At 51.2% G+C, this 25,128-nt stretch overlaps 1 protein-coding gene across 5 annotated transcripts in view; it reads right to left on the reverse strand.

The window, feature by feature from the left end:
- FSIP1 (fibrous sheath interacting protein 1) overlaps window positions 1–25,128 on the reverse strand; it is a 941,373-nt gene that overhangs the window by 417,545 nt on the left and 498,700 nt on the right. For 4 of the 5 annotated variants that reach the window (XM_085627480.1, XM_085627477.1, XM_085627476.1 and 1 more), the window contains exon 9: window positions 526–690. The exons of the other annotated variant lie outside the window; for it this stretch is intronic. In XM_085627480.1, coding sequence (XP_085483606.1) covers window positions 526–690 — 165 coding nt within the window. The remainder of the gene's footprint in view (window positions 1–525; window positions 691–25,128) is intronic. 5 annotated transcript variants of the gene reach the window in all.

A 25,128-nucleotide genomic window follows, 5' to 3' on the forward strand; every position in this document is an offset into this window, starting at 1 on the left:
ACAAGTCACTCACCCAGGACAGCCAACACTGCCCACACCGGCCTCATTGCAGCGCAACACTTCCAACCACCACTCCCAGCACTAATGTGCCTCACACAGGCTACACTGCAGTCCAACACTTCCAAACAAGCACCCAGGGCCAGCATCCAATGACAAGAGCACTACATTAGTCACTCACCTAGGACAGCCAACACTGCCCACACAGGCCTCACTGCAGTGCAACACTTTCAACCAAGCCCCTAGGGGCAGCAACCTACGACAAGATAAGAGCACCACACTCGTCACTCACCCAGGACACCCAACACCATGGGAATGGATGGTACCTGGCCCCACATACTTTTATCATGCATAACACCTGATCCCACGTACTGTCATCATGCATGGCACCTGATCCTATGTACTGTCGTTGTGCATGGTACCTGATCCCAAGTAATGTCACCATGCATGGTACCTACCCCCCACCCCCACCCAAGTACTGTCACGATGCGTGATACCTCACCCCCAGTACTGTTACTAGCGTGGTACCTGATTACTCTGGTTCTCGATGCTGGTGCAGGAGCTGCTAATTGAATCAAAATCTTTGGCAGAGAGGACAGCTTGGAGTTCTGCATCAATTTTAGCCAAAAGTTTGTGTTCCTCTGGCTCCGGTGTGTACCCCTCTCCCGGTACGACCCATCGAGATACCTCCACCTGCAAGAAACAACACTGTTCTGATTAAGAAACATCCACCGCTCTGAGCCACTGACAGCCTTAGAAAAGATTTAAAGTTAAACCCGCTCAGGCTAGACTGACCATACAGGACACAGAGCCTGGGAGACCGGGGCTGTGATCAGAACAGGACTGACCTTACTGGACAGAGAGACGGGGAGCCAGGGGCTGTGATCAGAGCAGGACTGACCTTACTGGATACAGAACCTGAGAGAGAGGGGGCTACAATCACAGCATGACTGCCCTTACTGGATACGGAGCGTGGGATACACTGGGCTACAATCAGACCATGACTGACCTTACTAAACCCAGAGCCTGGGAGACAGCGGGCTGCGATCAGACCAGGACTGACCTTACTAAACCCAGAGCCTGGGAGACAGCTGGCTGCGATCAGAACATGACTGACCTTACTGGACAGAGAGACGGGGAGACAGGGGGTTGTGATCAGAGCAGGACAGGCCTTACTGGGCAAAGAGCCTGAGACAAGGGCCTACAATCACAGCATGACTGCCCTTACTGGATACAGAGCGTGGGAGACAGTCAATCAATCAATCAATCACTGAATTTGTAAAGCGCACTACCTACCCGTGAGGGTCTCAAGGCGCTGAGAGGGGGGCCGCTACTGCTCGAAGAGCCAGGTCTTGAGGTGTCTTCTGAAGGCGAGCAGGTCCTGGATCTGCCGTAGGTGGGTGGGGAGGGTGTTTCAGGTCTTGGCGGCAAGGTAGGAGAATGATCTTCCGCCGGTGGCCTTTCGTTGGATGCAAGGGACAGCCACGAGGGTGAGGTTTGCTGAGCGGAGCTGGTGTGTCGGGGTGTAGAAGTGGAGTCTGGCGTTCAGGTAGGCTGGTCCGGCGTTGTGGAGTGCTTTGTGTGCGTGGGTGAGGAGTTTGAAGGTGATCCTCTTTTCGACGGGGAGCCAGTGCAGGTCTTTCAGGTGGGGGGTGATGTGGCTGCGGCGGGGTACGTCGAGGATCAGACGTGCGGAGGCGTTTTGGATGCGCTGAAGTCGATGCAGGTGCTTGGCTGGGATGCCTGCGTAGAGTGCGTTGCCGTAGTCCAGCCTGCTGCTGACGAGGGCCTGTGTAACAGTTCTTGTTTCGGGAGGGATCCACTTGTAGATCCTGCGTAGCATGCGGAGGGTGTTGTAGCAGGAGAAAGAGACGGCGTTGATCTGCTTCGACATGGAGAGGGAGGAGTCGAGGACGAATCTGAGGTTGCGTGCGTGGTCGGTGGGGGTGGGTGCCGTTCCCAGCGTTGTCGGCCACCATGAGTCGTCCCAGGCCGAGGGGATGGGTCCGAGGATGAGGACCTCCGTCTTGTCTGAATTCAGTTTCAGACGGCTGCTCTGCATCCAGTGGGCGACAGCCTTCATTCCCTCGTGGAGATTCATTTTGGCGGTGTGTGGGTCCTCGGTGAGGGAGAGGATGAGCTGGGTGTCGTCGCGTAGGAGATGATGTTGAGGTTGTGCAGACGGGTTACTTGTGCGAGGGGGGTCATGTAGATGTTGAACAGCGTCGGGCTGAGTGATGATCCCTGGGGGACGCCGCAGATGATGTCGGTGGCTTTGGATAGGAAGGGTGGGAGTCGGACTCTCTGGGTTCTGCCGGAGAGGAAGGATGTGGTCCAGCTGAGGGCTTTCCCATGGATCCCGGCTTCTTGAAGGCGTGTTTTTAGGGTGCGATGGCAGACCGTGTCAAAGGCGGCCGCGAGGTCCAGGAGGATGAGGGCTGAGGTTTCGCCGTTATCGAGTTGGCGCCTGATGTCATCTGTGGCGGCGATGAGGGCTGTTTCAGTGCTGTGGTTTCGTCTGAACCCGGACTGGGACGGGTCCAGGATGTTGTTGTCTTCGAGGTGGCGGGATAGTTGTGCATTGACGATTTTCTCGATGACCTTCGTCGGGAAGGGGAGCAGGGAGATGGGTCGGAAGTTCTTGAGGTCGTTGGGGTCCGCCTTGGGCTTCTTGAGGAGGGCGTTGATTTTGGCGTGCTTCCAGCTGTCCGGGAATGTGGCTGTCTCGAAGGAGGCATTGATGACCTTCCGTAGTTGGGGTGCGATGGTTGCGTCGGCTTTGTTGAACACGTGGTGAGGGCATGGGTCTGATGATGAACCCGAGTGGATGGAGTTCACGACCTTGCGTGTTTCTTCGTCGTTGACGTGGGTGCCTGTGGAGAAGATGGGATCCAGCGTGTGGCTGGCGGCGTGGGTGGGTGCGGAGACGAGCTGTCTGAGGCCGAGGTTTGCGAGGTTGTCAATCAGGGTGGCGGAGTTGGATTCGTTGTTGTTCTCGAGGTGGAAGTTCAGGTCCCCGAGGAGGATGTAGTCCATGGAGGCAAGTGCGTGGGTGCTGGCGAGGTCGGCGATGGAGTCGCTGAACGGCGCCCTGGATCCCGGGGGTCTGTAGATGAGCGTTCCTCTGAGGGTGGTGTTGGGGTCAGTGTGGATTTGGAAGTGCAGGTGTTCGGCGGTCTTGAGGGTGTCGTCTGCGTGGGTGGAGATCTTGAGGGTGGATTTGTGGACGATGGCTATTCCTCCTCCGATACCGTTGGCGCGGTTTCTGCGGGTGATCTTGTAGCCGTCTGGGATTGCTATGGCGATGTCGGGCGCCGAGGAGTTGTTCCACCAGGTCTCGGTCAGGAAAGCCACGTCAGGGGCGGTGGTGTCGAGCAGGTCCCAGAGCTCGACGGCGTGTCTTCGTGCGGAGCGGGTGTTGAGGAGTATGCAGCGGAGATGGTTGGGTCTGGTCGTTGGAGGTTTGGTGGCTCTGTTGCACGTGAAGCTGCAGCCGTGGCAGGAGAAGGGTTCGTGGGTGCGTTTCGGTGCGGCCTGGAAGCAGCTGTGTTTAAGGCCGGTGTTGAGTGCGTGGAGGGCGGTGGCGTCGTAGCGGAGTCTGGCGTAGTTGTGTTCGCGGTGTCCGGGGGTTCTGGCGCAGGGCGCGAGCCAGGCGCGGACGGGCGCAGATGGGCTTGCCTCTGGCGCGCCAGCGGAGCGCCCGCTGCGCAGTTGCACAGCGGCCTGCATTATGAGGGGGGACGAGGGAGGGAGGAGGAGCTGGGAGGGGGGAGCGGGATGAATCAGGACACGGGGGCCGGGCCGCAGGGGAGCCAGCAGCGGAAAACGCGGGTCGGCGGGAGGGGGGAACAGAAGAGAAATGGGGCACAGAGGGCAGCAAACAGGCTAAACCGGGCAAAAGGGGACACAGGGGGCAGCAGAGGGGGTACAGACAGTAACGGTGACAGAAAAAGGATTACAAAACGAAAACCAAGTACAAACGAAAACACACTCAATAGAATCAGTAAAAAACAGTCAGGGGCAGATGAGAACACTTACAAGCCCACCACTGGGCTCGAACTCGCGGCAGTAGCGAGGCTGGGAACATGGCACTAGCAGGGTGAGCTAGCACGGTGGGAGGGCAACCTGACCTGAAACCAGGGTCTTGGGTCGCTCCTTCACCGCACAGCGGCCTGCATTATGAGGGGGGACGAGGGAGGGAGGAGTGGCTGGGAGGGGGGAGCGGGACGAATCAGGACACGGGGGGGCAGGCCACAGGGGAGGCAGCGGCGGGAAACGCGGGTCGGTGGGAGGGGGGAACAGAAGAGAAACGCGGCACAGAGGGCAGCAAACAGGCTAAACCGGGCAAAAGGGGACACAGGGGGCAGCAGAGGGGGTACAGACAGTAACGGTAACAGAGGATGGATTACAAAACGAAAACCAAGTACAAACGAAAACACACGCAATAGAATCAGTAAAAAACAGTCAGGGGCAGATGAGAACACTTACAAGCCCACCACTGGGCTCGAACTCGTGGCAGTAGCGAGGCTGGGAACACGGCGCTAGCAGGGTGAGCTAGCACGGTGGGGGGGCGACCTGACCTGAAACCAGGGTCTTGGGTCGGGGCACAGTGGGCTACAATCAGAGCAAGAGCGACCTTACTAGACACAAAGCCCGTGGGACAGGGGCTGCGATCAGAACAGGACTGACCTTACTGGACACAGAGACTAACAGACAGCGGGCTGCGATCAGAACAGGACTAAGCTTACTGGACAGAGACTAAGAGACAGGGGGCTTTGATCAGAGCAGGACTGACCTTACTGGATACAGAACCTGAGAGAGAGGGGGCTACAATCAGAGCAGTGATGACCTTACTAGACACAGAGCCCGTGAGACAGGGAGCTGCGATCACAGCAGGACTGACCTTACGAATACAGAGCCTGGGAGACAGGGGGCTGCAACCACAGCAGGACTGGCCTTACTGGACAGAGAACTTGAGACAAGGGGCTGCGATCAGAACAGGGCTGACCTTACTGGACACAGAGGCTGAGACAAGGGGCTGCGATCAGCGCAGGACTGACCTTACTGAATAAAGAGCGTGGTAAACAGGGGCTGTGATCAGAGCCGGGCTGACCTTACTAAACTCATTGCCTGGGAGACAACGGCTGTGATCAAAGCAGGACCGACCCTACTGGACATGGAGCCTGGGAGATAGGGGGCTGCTATCAGAGCAGGGCCTACCTTACTGGATACAGAAACTAGGAGACACAGGTCTGCCATCAGAGCAGGGACTACCTTACTGGATACAGAGCCTAGTAAAGAGGGGGCTGCGATCAGAGCCAGACACACCTTACTGAATACAGACCTAGCCGAGCAATGGGTAGTCGTGTTGATGTCATGAGCAGCATATAAGGCAGTCGTATCGATGTCATGAGCAGCGCACCAGGCAGTCGAGTAGATGCCATGAGCGGAGCACCAGGCAGTCGTGTAGATGCCATGAGCAGCGCACCAGGCAGTCGTGTAGATGCCATGAGTGGCGCACCAGGCAGTCATGTCAATGTCATGAGTAGCGCATCATTCAGTTGTGTCGATGTCATGACCACTGCATCGGGTAGCCATGTCGATGCCATGAGCAGCGCATCGGGTAGTTGTATCGAAGTCATGAGCAGATTATCGGGTAGTCATGTTGATGTCGTGAGCAGAGCATTGGGTAGTCCTGTCAATGTCATGAGCAGAGCATCGGGTAGTCGTGTCGATGTCAGTAGCATATCGGGTAGTCGTGTTGAAGTCATGAGCAGCGCATCAGGCAGTCATGTTGATGTCATGAGCAGAGCATTGGGTAATCCGGTCAATGTCATGAGCACTGCATCGGGTAGCCATGTTGAGGTCATGAGCAGCGCATTTGGCAGTCATGTTGATGTCATGAGCAGAGCATTGGGTAGTCCTGTCATTATCATGAGCAGCGCATTGGGCAGTCGTGTCGAAGTCATGAGCAGCGCATCAGGCATGTGTGTCGACGTCATCAGCAGCGCATCGTATAGTCGTATCGAAGTCATGAGCAGCACATCGGGTAATCGTGTCGATGTCATGAGCAGCGCATCGGGTAGTCGTGCCATTGTCATCAGCAGAGCTTCGGGCAGTCGTGTCGATGTTATGAGCAGAGCTTCGAGCTGGTATTCATATCATGTGAGAGGGCAGAGGCAGTGCATTGGGGTAACTGCAGTAACTGGTGTATTTGAATGTTTTGGGGGTTTGTATCACACTATAACAGTACATAAACTTAACATTTATATTTGATTTATAATCTTGGTGACCTATTGATCCCTCTAGCTCTTCCCCTCCACATCCCTTTGTCCTCATCCCAAGCCTCCCACTACTGCTATGACCTCCAAAAGAAATGGAAAAAAAGTCTAAATACTTAATTCTTCTATCCCTTCACTATCCTTTTCAATCCAACTAACAGACTCACATGTCCACTTCTCAAATTTCATATTTCACTATACTAATTCCCCACTAATCCTTTATGGGTTCAACAAAAAAAGAGCTTCAACACCTCATCAGGGGTAGCAAGCCCTATATAAATGCAAACCTTTTCTCCCTCTTCTATCCCTCCGCTACCTTTCTCAATCCAAATAACTGAATAATATCCACCACTCAAATCACTTGCATGTTTCACTATACTAATTCACCACTAATCCTTTATGGGTTCCGGAGTAGCGTGCTACACATTGAAAAAGCACTTCAACACCCCATCAGGGGTAACAAGCAGTATATATAAGCAAGCCTCTGTCCCTCTTTTATCCCTCCGCATCCTTCTCAATCCAAATAACTGTATAATATCCACCACTCAAATTACTTTCATGTTTCACAATACTAATTCACCACTAATCCTTTATGGGTTCCGGAGTAGCGTGCTACTCGTTGAAAAAAGCGCTTCAACACCCCATCAGGGGTAACAAGTGCTACATAAATGCAATTACATTACAATACAATGTATTTATTCCCTGTTTTAAAAGTCTGTCACTTTATCATACATAAAGCTTCTGCTTCTTCAAGCTTATCCACTAGATGGCAGCATTCTTTCATAATCATGTCCCCTGGAACTCCATTCAGAGACCTCAAAGGTCGGGTGTTCCTTAACTGGGCTCACTTATCTAGAACAAGCATTTGCAAAGCCAAACAGGATGAGTTACTTACCTGTAATCCTAGTTCTCTTCCAGGGGTAAACTCATCAAGACACAAGAGGAACTCACCGCCCCACCAGCAGTGCGCCAAGAGGCGCGTTTGCAGAGTGGTGTAAAAAAGGGGCATGGCCTCGGATTTCCTCTCAGCAATCCCACTCTGTGGGGCTTACTGGAGGTACCTGGTGGGCTAATTGGCCCGAAGAGACCCTAAGGATTCAAGGGGACTTAATCCCCCAACTTAGAACGCGCCAGGAGGTGCGTTTGCAGACTGGTGCAGGGAGGGGGTGGGGCCTCTGGCAAGATGTCAGCTTCTCTTTTTTCTGTGTTAAAAGGGGGGCTGTTTGGCCCCATTTTGTGGGCCCTGGGAACCCCATCCCCCAGGGCCTGAGACATTTTATACTTTTTTAAAAATAAAACGGGAAGGGGGCCGTGCAGTGCCCCTCCTGAGGCCATTATTGGCCCCGGGGACCCCATACCCCACGGCTTTGCCTCTATAAATATTTTTTTTATTTTATCACGGGTGGGGGCCTCGTGGCCCCCCCTTCCCTAAGCCACTTCTGACCACAGGGATCCCATCCCCCGGGGCCTGACCTCAACATTGGGGACCGCGGGGGGAGCCCAATTGCCATCGCGGTCCCTGCCGGCTTCCCACCCCCTGCGGGAGCAGGCATTGCTTTTGGGCAAAGGGAGCTGCTAACACGCAGCTCCCTTTGCCCAAAAGCAATTCTGATTTGCTTCATGGAGGAGAGGGCAGGTATCCTGCTCTCGCTTCCATTAAGCAATGCAGAAGTTTGCAATGACAGGGTGGGAGTCGAGCTCCCGCCCTGCCATAGCAAACTGCAATGTCCAAAGGGTCGGCACCCCGGGACATTGCTGGAGCCGGCCCTGGGGGGTGGCAGTTCCCAGGGCCATGAGGGGCTCCTGGAGGGGGCCCGCGAGGCGAGGGAGGTGGTGGTCCCCAGGGCTGGGGGCCTGCAAAGGACCCCGTATTTCAACAATTAGTGCCCTGGGGAGATTGTGGTCCCCGGGGCAGTGTGGGGGGGAGCTTGAGCCCCCCACACTTACTACTTCTAATAGCTCCAGGGCTTGGGAAGCCCGCAAGGCCCCCCTGCCTATAATTAACTAAAGCCCCGGGGAGGTGGCGTTCCATGGGGCATGGGGGCGTGCAAGGACCCCCGGCCCTAAATACATAAAAGCTCTGGGGAGGTGGCAGTCCCCAGGGCTGCGGGGGCCCCTGCTGGTCCCCAAACCATAATAAAACATTGCCCCTGGCACCTGGCCCACCCGGGGGCTTTAGAAATACAAAGCGCGAGAGACAGCGCTTCTTTTTGTTATAAAATTCGGCCGGATTCACGCACGCGGTGCAACTCCGGCTGAAATGTATTTAGAAAATGCTTTTTTGGCCCTGGGAGTCCCTGTGGGACCCCTTCACAAGGCCTAGGGGATCTGGGTGCTTTTACCCTGGCCCCTTTTGTTGTTAGGGCTCGCGCAGCGAGAGCCCTTTTGTGTGGGATTCAAAAACGGAGCCTGGACTCGCACACGCACGTGCGTGTGCTTTTCCTTTTGGCTTCCGTGATTGCCCTTTGCGTGCGTGTGTTTCTGAAAGACAGCACACAATAGGCATTGCTCCGCCCATTGCCTATTGGTGTCTGTTACGCGCACCAAAGGCCATGTGGTTTCAATTATCGTGCCCAGACACGGGCGCGATAATTGAAAACACATGTTCGCTGTGGCGCGCTTGTTACTTAGTTCCCTGTGACCTAATCCAAGCAGGTATAAAGTTTAGTGTATAAATAGTAACCGGAAGTTGCTATGGCAAAAGATGGCGCATGCCGGTAGCAGACTACTTCTGCCTCTTATGCTGCTTGTTTACTTCCGGCTCCGCTGACAGCTGCTGCCTGACCATCAGCGACATCGTGGGCAAGACACTGAGTTGTCTACCGGGGCTGCTGGCGCAGGATGCCGGGTCTGGAAAACTGGCGGGAACCTCCAAGCTGGGCGCCCTGATGCGCAGCATCACTGCGCTCAGCTCGAGGCAGATAGGAGGGGCTGCTGCTCTTGTAAATGTAAATGTATAGGTATTTATATAGCGCCGATCACCACTACGGGTATCTCAGCGCTGTACTCATACCGCTGAAGGAACCCTTCCTGGCTTTCCATGTGAGGGGTCCACTCCTGGGCACCCCCATGGTGAGGCCAGGCATCCCAGCACTGTTGGGACCGTTGTGGAGATTAAGCAAGCTATTGCCCAGAGTTGCAGCGTGGGATCCATGATAAGAATAGGCACTGAGGCGAGAATATCCGGTCCGCGGAATTTATAGCCCAAGACCCTGCCGCGACGGGAATCGAACCCTGGTCCCGGACCAGTGCTCTGCATCGAGGTCTGCCGCTCTAACCATTGAGCCACACTTCTCCACTCTTCTTCTCGGGCATGGGTTAGTGTGGCACAGTCTGGGGCAGTGTCTCCCTCTTATGCACCACTGGAGGGGAGGGCCCAGACCATTATGATAGTTCATGTCATCCTGCTGCTGGTCTGACTGCCGAGAGCAGGTTTTGGGGCGGAGTTTTATGTAGTTCTTCCCGAAACATTTGTCAACAAACAATTTGTAGCCTCATCTTCACTTTGAGCATCTGGAGACAAGCAGGGGGTGGGCGGCACAACATAATGTGGTGGGGTGGCTCAGACTGTGACATCACACGCCGAAAGGGAGGACGCTTTCTGCTATTATATAGGGTCCTGCGTGCCACTACACTTCTATCACTCCCCAAATGCAAATGGACAAACCCGTCACTATCCTATCGCACAAACTGGTATTAGCTGCCAAGTGGGTAAATGCACTGGGTGGCTCCAAATGCCAGGACTGATCTCTTGGGCAGCAGCGCATTGCATTCAGGGTCTTGTAGTTCAACATTTAACTTTGCAAGCTTGGGATTTAACATCAGGTTTTTCAAGAACACTACTACTGGCCATTGTTTGTTTCACTGTGTCTGTGCTGCTCTGCCCGTTGGCGTGCAGTCCGTTCTGTGACAGATATAGGGATCGAAGGTATAGTAGCCCAACCCATCGACATACTTGTTTAATAATGTTGTTATAGGCAGGGATGAGGCAGTATGTGTATGAAGATATGCTATTAAAGGTGATAATAGTATACTCCTCAAACGCTTTAACTTTACATATAGCTATGTACCGGACTAGAACATATTGGGTGTTTTCTGAATTGTAAGGGCACTGCACACACTTTTTGAAAACGAGCATCTACCTTTGAATCGCACTTAAACCACATTTCTGAAACAAAGATCTGCTAAGCTATTAGATTGTGCTTTTTTTGTTGAAACAAGCATTGCTCAAGCCAGTATATCTGGTTTGTAACTTATTTATTTACTTTAAGAGTTTTCTATAGCGCTAGCTAGACCGAGGGTATCAGAGCGCTTTACAACAATTGTTAGCAATATCAATCAATAGTAGTACTTTATAACATTGTCAGAGGCATTGTCAGTCAATAAAATCCAGTTTTGACTAAAGTGTCAAGAGTTGAGCCAATGTAGAGTCCTGGGGAGATGCATGCATGGAGCGAGTTAGTAGTTTCAGGGGGAGTCAGGTATTATTTCCTGGGTGGTTGCGGAGTAATTCTATTGGTTGTCTCTTGAAGCTCATGAAGGAGGGTTTCAACTGATATATACTGTAAGAGAGTTCCAAATTCTGGGGTTGTTGCCTGAGAAACCGCGCAAGAGGGCTTATTGTTTATGTTTTTGGGTGGGATGAGAGGAAATGTGTTGGAGCTTCTTAGGTTTCTCTTTTGGCCAGCCTTTGCGAGTTTGGATACGAGGTTGCTTCAATTACCAGTGTGAAGAACTTTGTGAGTGAGACAGGCAGTCTTGAAACAACAATCAGCCTCGATTGATTAGCCACTTTAGACTTGTCAGTGAGGGGGAGATGTATTTGCATCCTTGTTGCTGCTTGTGTGGCGGATTTGAGGTCAGCTGGTGCGAGGAAGAGCTCAAGGATGTTAAGGAGTTCTCATTTGTAGAAGGCGCCCTTTCCTGTTGTCTTGATGAGACAGCTCATGTTTAAACAGAGTGAGCCCAGGGATTTGGCAGAGTCCGCCAAAGTCAGATTGCAGTTTAGAGTGTCTGGGTTGTTTAGCCTTCCTTGGATCTGGGGGGGGGGGGGGACTGTTTGTGGTTGGATACAAGGAGAATTTCCGCCTTTTCTTGGTTGAGTTTGAGGTGGTTGATAGTCAACCAGTTTTGGACTTTTTATGAGTGGAGTTTAGCTGTCGTATGTGAGGCAGAGAGGATACTAACTGGTAAAGTTGTGTGCCTTCTGCATAAAGGTGGGATATGGTGTTACCTTCTTTAAGTATTATAGTGAAGGGTTCCAGGCATATATTGAGTGTAGGTGAGAGGACTGATCCTTGGGGACGCCTGGGGTGGTGGCGGAAGAATCAGAAGTTGAGTTGTGTTATTTTTATTTGTTGCAAGCGGATGTGCAGGAATGAAGCGAGCCCCTGCGTAACTGTGCTGTCCGTTCCGATCCATTGGTGCAGGGAATTCAGAAGAAGCTTGTGGTTTACTGTGTCAAAGGCCGATGATAGGTCTAGGAAGATGAGCAGGCAGCATTTATCTGCAGCCAGAGAATTATGTATATCACCTGCTATATTCAGAATAGCAGTTTCCGTGCGGCATCCCTTCCTAAAACCTCATTGATGAGAGTCGAGTAGGTCGTTGTTGTCAATGTGTTGGTTGAGTTGGCGAGAACACATTTTTCAAGAATTTTTGCCAGGAAGGGAAGATTTGAGAAAGGCCTGAAATTGTTAATGCTCACTGGGTTTGCACCTGTTTTTTTTTGTTTGCTGTGGAATGGTTTGGCCCAGTTTGATGCAGTCGGGCATAACCCCATTGTTCAGGGAGCTGTTTATTATCTTGGTCAAGAGAGGGGCTAAGGTATGTTTAAGACTTTTTGTCAGGGAGGCTGCAATGTGGTCTGTGTCGTGGGGGGAGCATTTGGCTTTAGCAATTACCTTGTATGTCCTCTTCCCTGAGTAGTTTGAAAGCCTTCCAGCTTGTGGGTATTGTATGGGACCTTGGGCTCTGGTTGGGTCTGGTAGTCATTGGACGATAAACATCTGCTGACGGGGCCAAGGATTGGGTTGGGGAGCTGTAAACCTCTGTGGTGGGGGGGAGGGTTGTCAGGGGAAGTCTACGAGTGAAAGTTAAGGGAGAGTTTGATCTTCAAGATTTTATCCTTAAAGAATTTGGCAAAGTCATCACAGTGTTTTTTCACTACAGGTGGGGCTTCTTTGATTGGTTTAGAAGCTTGTTGATGAATGATTTCGAAGAACTCTTTCCGGTGGTTTTTAGGGCTCGCGCAGCAAGAGCCCTTTTGTGTGGGGTTCGAAAACGGAGCGTGGAATCGCACACGCTCGTGCATGTGCTTTTGGCTTCCGTGATTGGCCTTTGCGTGCGTGTGTTTCTGAAAGACAGCACGCAATAGGCCAAAGGCGGGCGCATTGCTCCGCCCATGGCCTATTGGTGTCTGTTACGCGCACCAAACGCCATGTGGTTTCAATTATGGTGCCCAGACACGGGCGCGATAATTGAAAACACATGTTCACTGTGGCGCGCGCGTGCACCACTCGCAGGCGTTTTTTTTTACAATAGCGATCGCGAAAGCGTTCGCTTTCAGTGCCGCTTGTTACTTAGTTCCCTGTGACCTAATCCAAGCAGGTAATCACAGACCTCAATTTGACCCCGAAGCAAAAAGGATCTTTGAACTTGACCTCGTAAAGGCGGTGCCTACTAGCCACACGTACTGGCCTTAATCATGAAGCTAATTCCCTTAAAGGCTAGTCCGGAGCGCTGTTGTTACTTCCAGCTATCGAGTCCACTACGTGCTATTGCCCGATGTTAGATCTACTGGCTAGGTGATATATTTGAAAAACATTTTTAAGCCTCTAAAGTCAATTCTTAATCACTTTACACACTGTGTTATCTTGGACAAAACCTGAAGAGAGATGTAATGAAATGGTAATGTTGCACACTAGAACAGGGAGACCTGAGCTCAATCCATAGCGTCTCCATTTTTATTTGCAAATTATGTGCCACTTGGCAAATTCCTTTATCTGCCTGTGCGTCTGTAAACATCAGGATTATCACTTTATTTACTTTTGTCAGAAGGTGACGCTCATAGATTTCGTCCTACCATAATTCAGCTCAATACAAAACACTGGAATTTAAATCTACTTACCTTTCCCATGTCTGAATTGTTACGTGAATGAGAACTGAAGAAGGATAAAAGATTGCATTGCAGAAACTTTATGCGTGCCAAACAGTGTTTATTCATTTTGAATCCGTTTTTTTTTTTTTTTTTTGTGAGGTGTCTTTTGTCAGAAATGCAGGAAATTATTGTTGTTTCGAGATTCTTGACAAACTAGAACCTCTGATATTCTGGTGGGCCAGAAACAGGCAGCTCTCTGGCCATCTTAACATCAAAAGTGATCTCTCTAAAAGTCCTATCACTACACTTCTTACACTGAAAGCAGGACCAGCGAACATGTCAACATAAAACGATCTTTATATTCTTCCAGATGTCTCGTTGAAGTTCAACGTGTGGCTCTACTTTCCTTTTTTTCCTTAAACCTTACCAGTGTGGGAAACATAATATCAGAGCTCACAATGTTTTTGCGCTGGAGAACATTAATTTAACCCAGGAAATTGGAAAAAAAAAATAATACTGAAAACCGGAAATTTCGAAAAACTTCATTTTGGAGAAAAAAGAATTTTGCACGCCCTCAGTCCACAGCCTAATGTTGTACTGTAAAAAATCTCAGTGGAAGTTCGGTGCAAGTCGGTGTAAGTTTTTTTCGTGTCCCATCTTAGTTAAATTGTCATTTTGCAGCGCTTTCCTTCACTAAGACTGTTTCAGGTCATATGTTGCTAGCAGTGTCCAAGGCTGCAGCTTAGAATCTGCTTGTAGGACTCAAACTTGTTCTAGTATTTAGCTCTAGTTTAGGCAGGTACCATTACAAGTGAATGTATCAATCCACGAGCGATGCACTTTTTTTTGTCCTCAAATGACTATATTGAGATACCGCCATAAAGCACCTTGTTTTAGTAAACTCCTCAACCACGATGAGCCGAAACACATCTAAAGCCTTCATCATTCGTGAAGCCTTATCCGCAATCCATCTACAAAGCTTTACCCCTTGAGCCAGGACACATAAGACGTGTCTTTAACCCCTTCCGTGCGTGCGGAATTTCCGCGCTGTGCGGGCGTTTCCATTAGTGGGCGGGATTTGGACGGCCGGGGGCCGTCCTGCGCACACGCCCACCGTGACGCATGACGGCTCCCGGCCGTCACGAGCATGGAAGAGGTTAAGCAAGCGTTTTATTCCCAGCGTAACAGAGTAATTCCAGTTTTGCCTACAGTCACCAACACCAGGACAAAACAAGCATTTCCAATGCAATAGGTCTCGCATTTACACAACTTTCAAGACAGGAGCTGACTTGAGTGAACCATTAGTTTGGAAAAATTTGTGAAGATTTGTCAAACGGCGCCAAAGATATTGGCAAAAGAAAAAATGTTTTTTGAACAGAAACGAGGTCCTAACTATAACTACCGACGGGCGACCGCCAGTAGGATATATATATATATATATATATATATATATATATATATATATATATGGGTTTCAAACTTGCTTCTGCAACCCAGTTTGGATACCACCGCCCCCCCCCCCCACCCCTCCCCCACCGCGGATACAGGAAAGCGGCATTCGTGACCTGGGATCGCACATGAGGAAGCTGCCGGAATCTCGGAGTGTGTGCGTCGGCGAGTCGGAGGACTCCAAGAGGCAACGCATGGGATGAAGGTAAGCGCTCACTGAACACGGTGTCGGGGAGCAAGGAAAGCCAGTGCTATTGTTGTGTCTGGGCACTATTATAGAGGTCAGATACCTGGCGGTTCGTTTGAAGTGCTAAAACTTTGTATCAGTAAGATTGCATGCGAATATGTCAGCTGCTGAATTGAAGGATCGAGAGGAGGCAGCACTTGCTGTGTTCAATGACAATGTTGCGAGTGGCAGCAAAAGAACTGTGACAGAGAATTCAGGCATGAAAACTACCGATGTGCAGGCTCGTTTAAAAAGACTGGAGAAATTAAAACGAACAGAACTCTCTAAATGGTAGGAGGCAAAATCATTGAACAGATACTTGGAAGTTTAAAGAATCCCACGTGGCCTCAGAATATTAGTCGCCCCCACATATGAGGATCCCAATCCTAACATGCTCAGGGAGTGGGCGGACAACAATCAGGAGTCATCAAGTCGAATGCTAACAATCCTGATTAAATACGCAGAAATAGATCGGACTAAAATTATGGAAGAAATAGAACAAATTATGGATATGCTCAGCAAAGAAGCGGACCAAGGACCAATTGCGCAATTCATGAAAGAAATGAAGGAGAGTTTAAACAAGTTGGAAGTAACTATCAAAGAAAGGAAAGCTCAGAAGTTCCTTCGAGACAAAATCGACTATGACAAAGGTCAAATCTACACTTTTGCCAGGAAATTTGATAATTTGAGACGGCAAAGAATGAATGCGAGTGGCCCGCGACAGCAAGTACAGCAATCGGATGTGAGCAGTATACCAAGCTCAGAGCTGGATACAGATCTGGAAGAGACAACACCCAATGACGGAATAACATCAGTCCCCTCTGTAATTGACGAGTTTGATTTTTTAAGGGAGGAGAGACGGTTCAATCTGAGACCAAGACCTCAAACAGGCCTCAGACCACCAAGAGGAAGAGGCAGAGGAGGAAGAGGCGCAAAGGCGCAAAACTATGTGCCAAGAAACGAGAAATCAAGGATGACCAACAACAAATGAATGCTGAGAGCAATACAACGATTATCAATCTCACTTCTATCGAACTAACAGAAGAGGAAAGTAAAATCTTGAAGTTAGGCCTTTCGTTTGGCCAAAAATGAATATGGACTATACAGCCACCAGAGTGGATCTATTCAAGTTTGCTAGATCGTTAAAATTGAAAAAATTCTTTGCGTTGGCCCCTAACAAATCAGCCAAATTAGCCGACACCCAGAATCCCTGCAATGAAGGGGGCTTGGCAGTGAGCGACATCAACCTCATGGTTGAAATGCGCGAATTACAAACCGAGAATACTGCATTGAATAATGAAATGATCGTGAATGAGCCACCCAATACATCGAACAAAGCTACTGAGTTGGCCCGGGAAGAACAATTGGACATTGGAAAAAGTGAAACAACTGATTTTAAATTGCCATCGAAGTTTATGCCCATGACAGCAAGGGACTCGGTAGACATTTTCAACGAGCTAGTGGTGAATGAAGTGAAGGAATTGTATACTCGGATCAACTTCAAGAGACAACCTTCCACTAAGCAAACGAGAGAATATCATGCATTAGTAACAAAACTTGCCAATGATAAGGAATGTATTGTCCGCAATGCGGACAAAGGCGGGAATGTGGTTCTATGGGGAAGAGACAAATATCTGATGGAGGCTAATAAACAATTGAGTAATAAAAGCAATTATGTTAAAACTCAGAACAGGAGGAGGAGCCTAGCGCGCAACCAAGATGGCCGCGTAGGTGCGAGGCTCCCGAGGACCTCCGTGACCTCCTACATAAATCCTGAAAATATCCTGTCCTAGATGAGGGGACTGTGTTGGTGAGCCCGAGCTGAGGTGTCACCCGTTTTCCGCTTCCAAATTGGACCTCGGACACCGGCGGGAGCACCGATTGAGGTTTGCGACCTTCTCCACGCCGGCCCCCCGGATTGGAGTTACGGGGCGATCCGGAGACGAAGTGATCAACAGCGGCGGGCAGGGCTGGGCGACTCGCGTACCCCGCACTTTCACTTTCGCTTTTGCACCCTCCTTGCTGTGTAGGCGAGGTTGGGTTGCGGGGCGGTGTGTGGTGGTGTGGCCTCGTTGGGGTGCCCTGCTGGCCCGCCGGCTGTGATCCGTCCTGCGGACCTGTGGCTGCCCCCCCCCGGAGCCCGTGAACTGGTTTGTTGGCCCTTTCCGAGGTGATTGGCACGATTTGGGGACTGAAACCATGTCCTCAAAACAAGATGGCGACCGGGCAAAGGTGAAATCGACCCGCCATGGCGCAGCCCATCAGTCCAACAGCATGGACCGTTACACCCTCCAGAAGGGGTCTCCCGAGGTGCCGCGTAGGTCTCCTGAGGACCCGACTGATGCTCCTGCGCTGCCCGCGGATCTGACCCTGCGAGATGTCATGGGCGCTATCGCCGAGATGAAGGCCTCGGTGGACCAGCGCTTTGACACACTGGCGCAAAAGATTGACTCGGTCCACGTGGATGTTGGCCTGGTGAGGGCTGATTTATCCAAGACCAATGACCGGGTCGATTCTTTGGCCCACACCACCTCGGGCCTTACAGTGGACGTGGCGGCCCTCCAAAAGGAGGTGCGCCGGCTTGGCCAGGCGAGCGCCCTGATGGATCGTCGACTGGAGGATTCCGAGGGTCGGGCCCGGAGGAACAATGTCCGCATTGTCGGGGTGCCAGAGGGACGTGAGGAGGCGGCGGCGGACCTGTTTGTGGAGGACCTGATTCTCACCCATCTCCAGCCCCGGGGGCTGAGTAAATTCTTTGCGGTGGAACGTGCCCACAGGGTTCCCGGAGGAAGACCTAAGGCCGGAGCCCCTCCGAGGCCTATCATTGCCCGGATTTTCAACTTTCGGGACAGAGACGCTATCCTTCAGACTTCTAGGCAACAAGGACCGGTCAGACTTGACAATATGGACGTAAACTTCTATCCTGATTTCACCCCAGCGGTCCAGAAGCAGAGACTGAGCTTTCTCGGAGTCAAACGTCGTCTACGGGACTTGAACCTCAAGTATGCGATGCTTTTTCCAGCTAAGTTGCGGGTGGAGGTGGATGGCCGCACGCACTTTTTTGATCGTCCCGAGGCGGCCGGGGACTGGTTGGATTCCTTGCCCGGGGATCGGGGCCGGGGGGGTGGGGGGGGGCGCGGTTGGAGGGGAGGGCTCGCCGGATCAGGACTGAGGGATTAATAGTAGGCCTCGCTCTGGACAACATTGTCGTCATTTTTGACTGTTCGTTAAGTCTCCCTCCTGTGGAGGTGGTACGGGGTCTCTTGGGGGCTCTCCCTCCTCCTCTGGGGGACTAGTTAGTTTAATCATTCATGGGGCGACAGGCACACTGCACTTTGGGGGGGCTGTTTGGGCTCATGCAGGGGTGCAGGGAGGGGGGAGTTCTGTTGGGATGGGTGGGTTGGGGTGGGGTGTTGTTCGTTTTTACCGCAAGGCAAACCCTTTACTGTATTGGTGTTTTTAAGGTGCTCTCCGGGGGACGAATGATGGCTTCTGTATGTGATGGGGGGTAGGGACCTGATTTTATTGTCCTGGAACGTTAACGGACTGGGGGATAGGATTAAGCGAGGTGTGGTCCTGCAGTATTTGAAACGACTTTCACCAGATGTGGTCTTTCTGCAGGAGACACACCTTATTGGTAATTCCTTTTGTGCCATGAATCGACGTGGCTATCGCTTGGTGGCCCACTCGGGCTTCACGTCGGGCTCACGGGGGGTGGGCATCATGGTGAAGAACTCGCTCCCGTTGGAAATAGACGAGGTGCGCCATGATGAGAGGGGACGCTACACTGTCTTAGTGGGGAGAATGGAGGGTAAAGTAGTTGTCTTTGTATCAGTGTATGTCCCACCGGGGTTACAGTCTACGACTTTTGCAGACTTAGGGCGCCTCCTCCTTGACCTTCCGGGGGGGCTTCTGGTGGTTGGGGGGACTTCAATGCGGTGGTTTCTGGGACCGTGGATCGTCACCCCCCTAGGGACCTCCCCCGGGCGCAGGCGTGGCTGTCCGGCTTTTTAGATACACTGGGATTGGTGGACTGCTGGCGCTTAAAACATCCCACGCAGCTGCAGTACACTTTCCACTCGGGTGCCCATGGTAGCCTCTCACGGCTTGATTATGTCCTTGTCCCTGCGGCCTATGTTGGGAGGGTAGGAGAGGTGCGCCATTTGGCGCGGGGTATTTCAGATCACTCCCCGCTCCTGTTGCACGTTGATGTCTTCCCGAGGGGGGAGGGCAGGGTAGCTCCAATCAATGCCTGGTATCTGCGCGACCCCACTATTCGCGCTGATTTGATTAAATCCTTGCAGCGGTATTTCGATGAGAATGTGGGGTCTGTCCCTTCGGCTATCTCCCTGTGGGAAGCCTTCAAAACAGTTCTTAGAGGGGAGGCCCTCTCCTTTATTTCCCATGCCCGGAGGCGCGAGCAGGAGGAGGTGACCCGGGTGGAGGCCGAAATCGCTGAATTGGAGGGTGATCTAGAGGGTGGGGTGACGGACGCTGCACTACATGTCCTACAACTTAAGCAGGCGGCCTACAGGGCCCTCGTCACGGAGGCGGCCAGGGGCCTCTATAGAGAGCAACAGGGGCGGCTGTATGATGTGGGTGATAAGGCTGGTAAACTGCTTGCATGGTTGGATAAAAAGGAGAGAGCGAGTCGTGTGGTCCCGCTGATTGAGAGGATGGATGGTGTGCGTGTCACCGAGCCAGAAGACATTGTTTTTTGTTTCGCGGATTATTTCCGCGAGGTGTATTCCCCGGTTTCTCCCTGCTCGGAGGAGGACTCCCATGCCCTGCTTAGGGATATCGCGCTGCCTTCCCTTTCGGTGGAGGACAGGGTGTCGTTAGATGCCGCTCCTACCTCCGACGAAATTGCCCTCGCCATACGCTCGGTCGCATCCGGCAAGGCCATGGGCCCGAACGGCATCCCTATTGAGTTGTATAAGCTGCGACCGGATGTACTGGCACCCCACCTCCGTGCGATGTTCCTGGCGGCCCACTCGCTGGGCTCCCTCCCGCCGGACCAACGTCTGGCTACAATCGTGGTGATCCACAAGGAAGGGAGACCTCGAGACCGGGTTACATCCTACCGGCCTATCTCGCTCTTGAATGCGGAGCCCAAAATCCTCGCCAAGGTGCTAGCCAACCGGCTGGTCGGCGTGGTGGGCGATTTGGTCCACCAAGACCAGTCCGGCTTTATTCCCCATCGCAACACGGCCCTTAATCTGCGGCGCTTGCACGGGGTGCTCGCGCGTGTCCCGTTTGTGCGGGAGCCGGCCATATTGGCGTCCTTAGACGCCACCATGGCGTTTGACACACTCGAGTGGCCATACATCTGGGCTATGCTGGCGAAGTTTGGATTTGGCCCGGGGTTCATCAGCTGGGTCAAATTGTTGTATTCGGGCCCATTGGCACAGGTGGTGGTGAATGGAAGAGTATCGGTCCCATTCGAGCTGGGACGGGGCACGCGACAGGGCTGTCCCTTGTCGCCGCTCCTGTTCGCGCTGGCCTTGGAACCCCTGGCGGAGTGGCTGCGGTGGCACCCTTCCATCCGTGGTCTCCGTTGGACCCCCGAGTATGAGGACCGCGTGTCCCTATACGCTGACGATATCCTATTGTACCTAGCCTCCCCGCGTAAATCACTGATTGTCCTGGTTGATGTTCTGCGCTCATTCGGCCGCAACTCAGGCCTTGTCATCAACTGGGCTAAATCATGTGTGTATGTGCTTTCCGGGGAGGCTCCCGTCCTCCCGCGGGGCTGTCCGATCCAGATTGCCTCGCAGGGGTTTCGGTACCTGGGGGTTTACATTACTCTGGACCCGGAGGCCCGCTACGAGCGGAATTTGCTTCCCCCCCTCCAGCGCTTGAAGGAGGACGTCGCGCGCTGGCGGCGCCTGCCGCTTTCGCCGCTCGGCCGGGCGGCATTGTTTAAGATGATGTCGTTGCCACGCTTCCTGTACGCTCTCCAGAATACTATGGATTTAGTCCCGGCGCGCTACTTCCGTGAGGTGGAGAGTCTACAGCGCCGCCTGTTCTGGGACGGGAGGCCGCGTATTGCCCTGGCGAAGTTGACGCTCCCATGGTACGACGGGGGGATTGCCCTCCCGGATATTAAACGGTATTACTGGGCCTCCCAGCTAGCTGCAATTAATCATGGCCTTTACGGGCCCGCCTTAAACCCGGCATTTGAAATGGACAAGATGCTCCTGCCTGGTGGCGACTATAATCGAGCGCTCTACTCTGGCGCGCCCGGACCCCGCCTGACGGGACCTACGCGTGTCATGGTACGAGTATGGCACGCGGCTAACGCAGCTATGGGGTGGAAGGACCGTTTGACCCGGGCATCACCGTTGTACGCGTCTGAGAGATTGGGCTCCCTGTGGACCTCGAAGGGCTTCGAGAAGTGGGACACGATCGGCATCAGTAAAGTGGGGGACCTCTGGACGAGGGGGGGATTTAAAACATTCGAGACGCTGCAGACGGAGTTTCAGCTGCAGGGCAGTGAATACTTTCGGTACTTGCAGGTCCGTCACGCGCTGGGCTCAGTCTTCCCAGACGTCGCCTCCATCCCGGAGTCTTCCCCCCTGGAGGATAGAGTGCTGGATGGCCATGTTCCGGACAGCACGATCTCCCTCATTTACAAAAAATTGATTAATGATCGCTCGGGCTTGCTGACTGGCCTCCGCGAGGCTTGGGTTGCCGACGGGCTGGAGTTGGACGACGAGGACTGGCTTTCCGCGGTGGCCTCTCCGAAGGAGGTGGCCATACCGGCTCGCCTTCGCTTCGTCCAGCTTAAGATACTCCATCGGGTTTACATGACGGGGCCAAGGCTTCTGCGTATGGGCTATGCTGAGGATGGGTTGTGTAAGCGTGGGTGTGGTGCTTTGGCGACTTTTTTGCATATTTTGTGGGAATGCCCGAAGGTGGAGCGATTCTGGCGTGGTGTGCATGAGGTCCTGCGAGTGGTTACGCATGTCGCGCTGCTGCCTGAAGCGAGGAGATGCTTGCTGAATGTGTGGGAACCAACTGACCACTCGGTTCCGCAGACGCGATGGGTAACTCTGGGATATATGATAGCTAAGCGTGACATTGCTCAACTGTGGGGATCCCAGAGGCCCCCGGCGGTGTCGGCCTGGAAAGAACACATGGATTGGTGCATGTTCCGAGAAAAGGTGGTGTATGTGGCGAGGGGTAAGCCTGGGGCATGGGTGAAAGTATGGGGCCCCTGGAACGCCTACCGCGGGGGTATCTGCGCGCCACCATTGCTGCCTGCGGCCTCACCAGCCCCGTCCCCTTAGTTGACTCCTTTCCATAGCCCCGAGCACGGAGTTCCCCCAGTCCTCGATCTGTTCCCTTTCCCCTCTTTAGACTCCTGTTGATGGCTGGGGTCCCCCATTCGGGGAGCACGTGCCGTTACTTTCGATTGCGGGTTGCCTTGCGGGTGTGGTTTTTGTGTTGTGTGTATAAAATGAAACCGTATTGTGGGGTCAGAGTGTATGTGGCCCACGACGCTGATACCTCCTGATTTTGCTTCTCTGCACCGCCCAGTGTTCTTGTATGTATGTCATATGCTCCTGTCATTCTAGCGGCCGGCCCATACTTGTATATTCTTGAGATTGCAATAAACGGTTTCAAAAAAAAAAAAAAAAAAACTCAGAACACTGTTATGCAGGACAGTTTTGATATTTACAATACTCAATTACTCGAATGGCACAAACAGGGTCTAATCAATAAGGATGAACATGTTTATCTAAAAATATCTAATCCCACTACACCAGTATTTTATTTAATACCTAAAGTACACAAGGATTTGATAAACCCTCCAGGTCGACCCATTATTTCAGCTATTAACAGTGCTTTTGAACACACATCTAAATTTGTTGATTCCTTCCTAAATCCATTAGTCACTAGGCTCCCTTCCTACATCCAAGACACGGGAGATTTCTTGCGCAGAATATATGATGTACCGTGGGAACCTGATTTTTTACTAATGACAATCGATGTGACGACTCTATATACTAGCATAAGTCACATAGATGGGTTAAATGCAGTCAGATATTTCCTAGGTGAGAGATCTGCACAATTTTGGCATCACACAGAAATGCTACTATCTATGACCACCACATGTTTGCAAAACAATTTTTTCCTTTTTGGTGAAGATCTTTATCATCAAAAGTGCGGTACAGCGATGGGCACCTGCTTCGCCCCCAGCTATGCTAATTTGCATATGGGCTGGTGGGAGGAGCAGGTGATCCAATCGCAGTTTGCCCAAGAATGGCAGAACAACGTCATACAGTGGAGTCGTTACATCGACGACTTATTTGTCATATGGAAGGGGGATATTACCAGTGCCCAGAATTTTGTAAAGAGTTTACAATCTAACCAATTAAATCTAAAATTCACTAGTGTTATAAGCAGTGTAGAGGTGATTTTTTTAGATTTCACTGTCTATATACATCAAGGCAAACTACACACAAAATTATTTCGTAAACCCACTGATGGCAATACGTTATTGCATGCTACAAGTTTTCACCCAGTGAATTTGGTAAGAAGCATTCCCTATGGAGAGTGTCTTCGAGCCATGAGGAATTGCAGCATTAAAGAGGATCTGGAGGCGGAAATTGAATGTCTTAAAATCAGATTTTCTGCTAGAGGATACTCAGAAGAATGCATTGCATCATCTGTATACAGAGCCACAAAACAATCAAGAGAAGAACTACTCTTTAAACCCAGTGTAATAGAGAGTAAGAAGACAGGGTATTCCCAATGTAGGATGATCACCACGTTCAATAATCAACACAGGGATCTGCGCCATATTTTACAAAAACATTGGCATATTATTTGGAACGATCCAATCTTAAAAAAGTGTGTTCAGAGGAAACCTCTCATCACTTTTAGGAGGGCACGTTCGTTGAAGCAGGCACTAGTGAGCAACATGCTACCACCTGACAGAATATCGAAGACCAAAAGTACATGGTTAACCAGAAAAGATGGGTTTATTAAATGCACAAAGTGCAAAGCCTGTACTTTTGGGAAGAATACTACCAGTTATGTTTCTGGCTTCACGGAGAGGGAGCAGAAAATCAAGGGAAAATTCTCTTGTAAAACGGAGTTTGCTGTCTACGTGCTTCAGTGCCCTTGTGGCCTGAGGTACGAAGGCAGCACTATTCTCCAAGCACACAAGCGGGTGTTACAACATCTGCGGGCTATAAAGAATGCGGACCAATTGTATTCGGTTGCCCGCCATTTCAGTCAAAAACATAACAAAGATGTGAGCGGTTTGACATATTTTGTCATAGATGCTGTACCTATCAACATTAGAGGGGGTGATCGGCAGAAAACCCTACGCAGATTAGAATCTAGTTACATTATTAAGCTTAACACAAAAACCCCTATGGGGTTGAATGTGGAAGAAGATTTGTATACGTATTTATGAATTCTCCTCATGATCCTATTTTCTCTTGCTATGTAAAAATGAAATAATGTTTTAATTTGGTTTTGGTTCTCACTTTTCACGAATATTGAATAATGTGGAGACAATCTAGTAAGGAAATTTAATGCTTAATGGTATACTACAAAGAAAAATCAAGGTAATGATTGCGCACTGGCGCGTGAATACATTAACCTAATACCAAGTAAAGATGGGATAATTCCCATGATAATCCACAGGGGTAGTATTGCTGTGAAAAATGCTTGATAAATTGTGACGCATTGGATCTCAGAAAGACCGTTTTAATTTCGAGGCACTAGCGTAGTGATTATTCTCACTAGAGATGTCGACTGTTAATAATGTTTATAGGCTATCAAATGAGCTTTTTAACTATAACTTGCGCGCCCGCACTCCTCTGCTCATGACGTCACATATTACATCACTCATGACATGGTCAGTGGCATCACTCATGACATCACTGATGACATCATCCTTGTGATAGAGTGGCGGTCGCACGAGTTACAGTTATCTCAACTAACTATAACGGGGGAATTTCATTGGTTTTTTACGAGTGAAATGTCCACCTAACTATAACATGTGTGAAACCTATGGTTTTTTAAGTGAATTTGCAAGGTTTTTTAAATGCTAATTC

The sequence above is a fragment of the Triturus cristatus genome, chromosome 9 (genome assembly GCF_964204655.1).
Source record: "Triturus cristatus chromosome 9, aTriCri1.1, whole genome shotgun sequence".
NCBI lineage: Eukaryota > Metazoa > Chordata > Amphibia > Caudata > Salamandridae > Triturus > Triturus cristatus.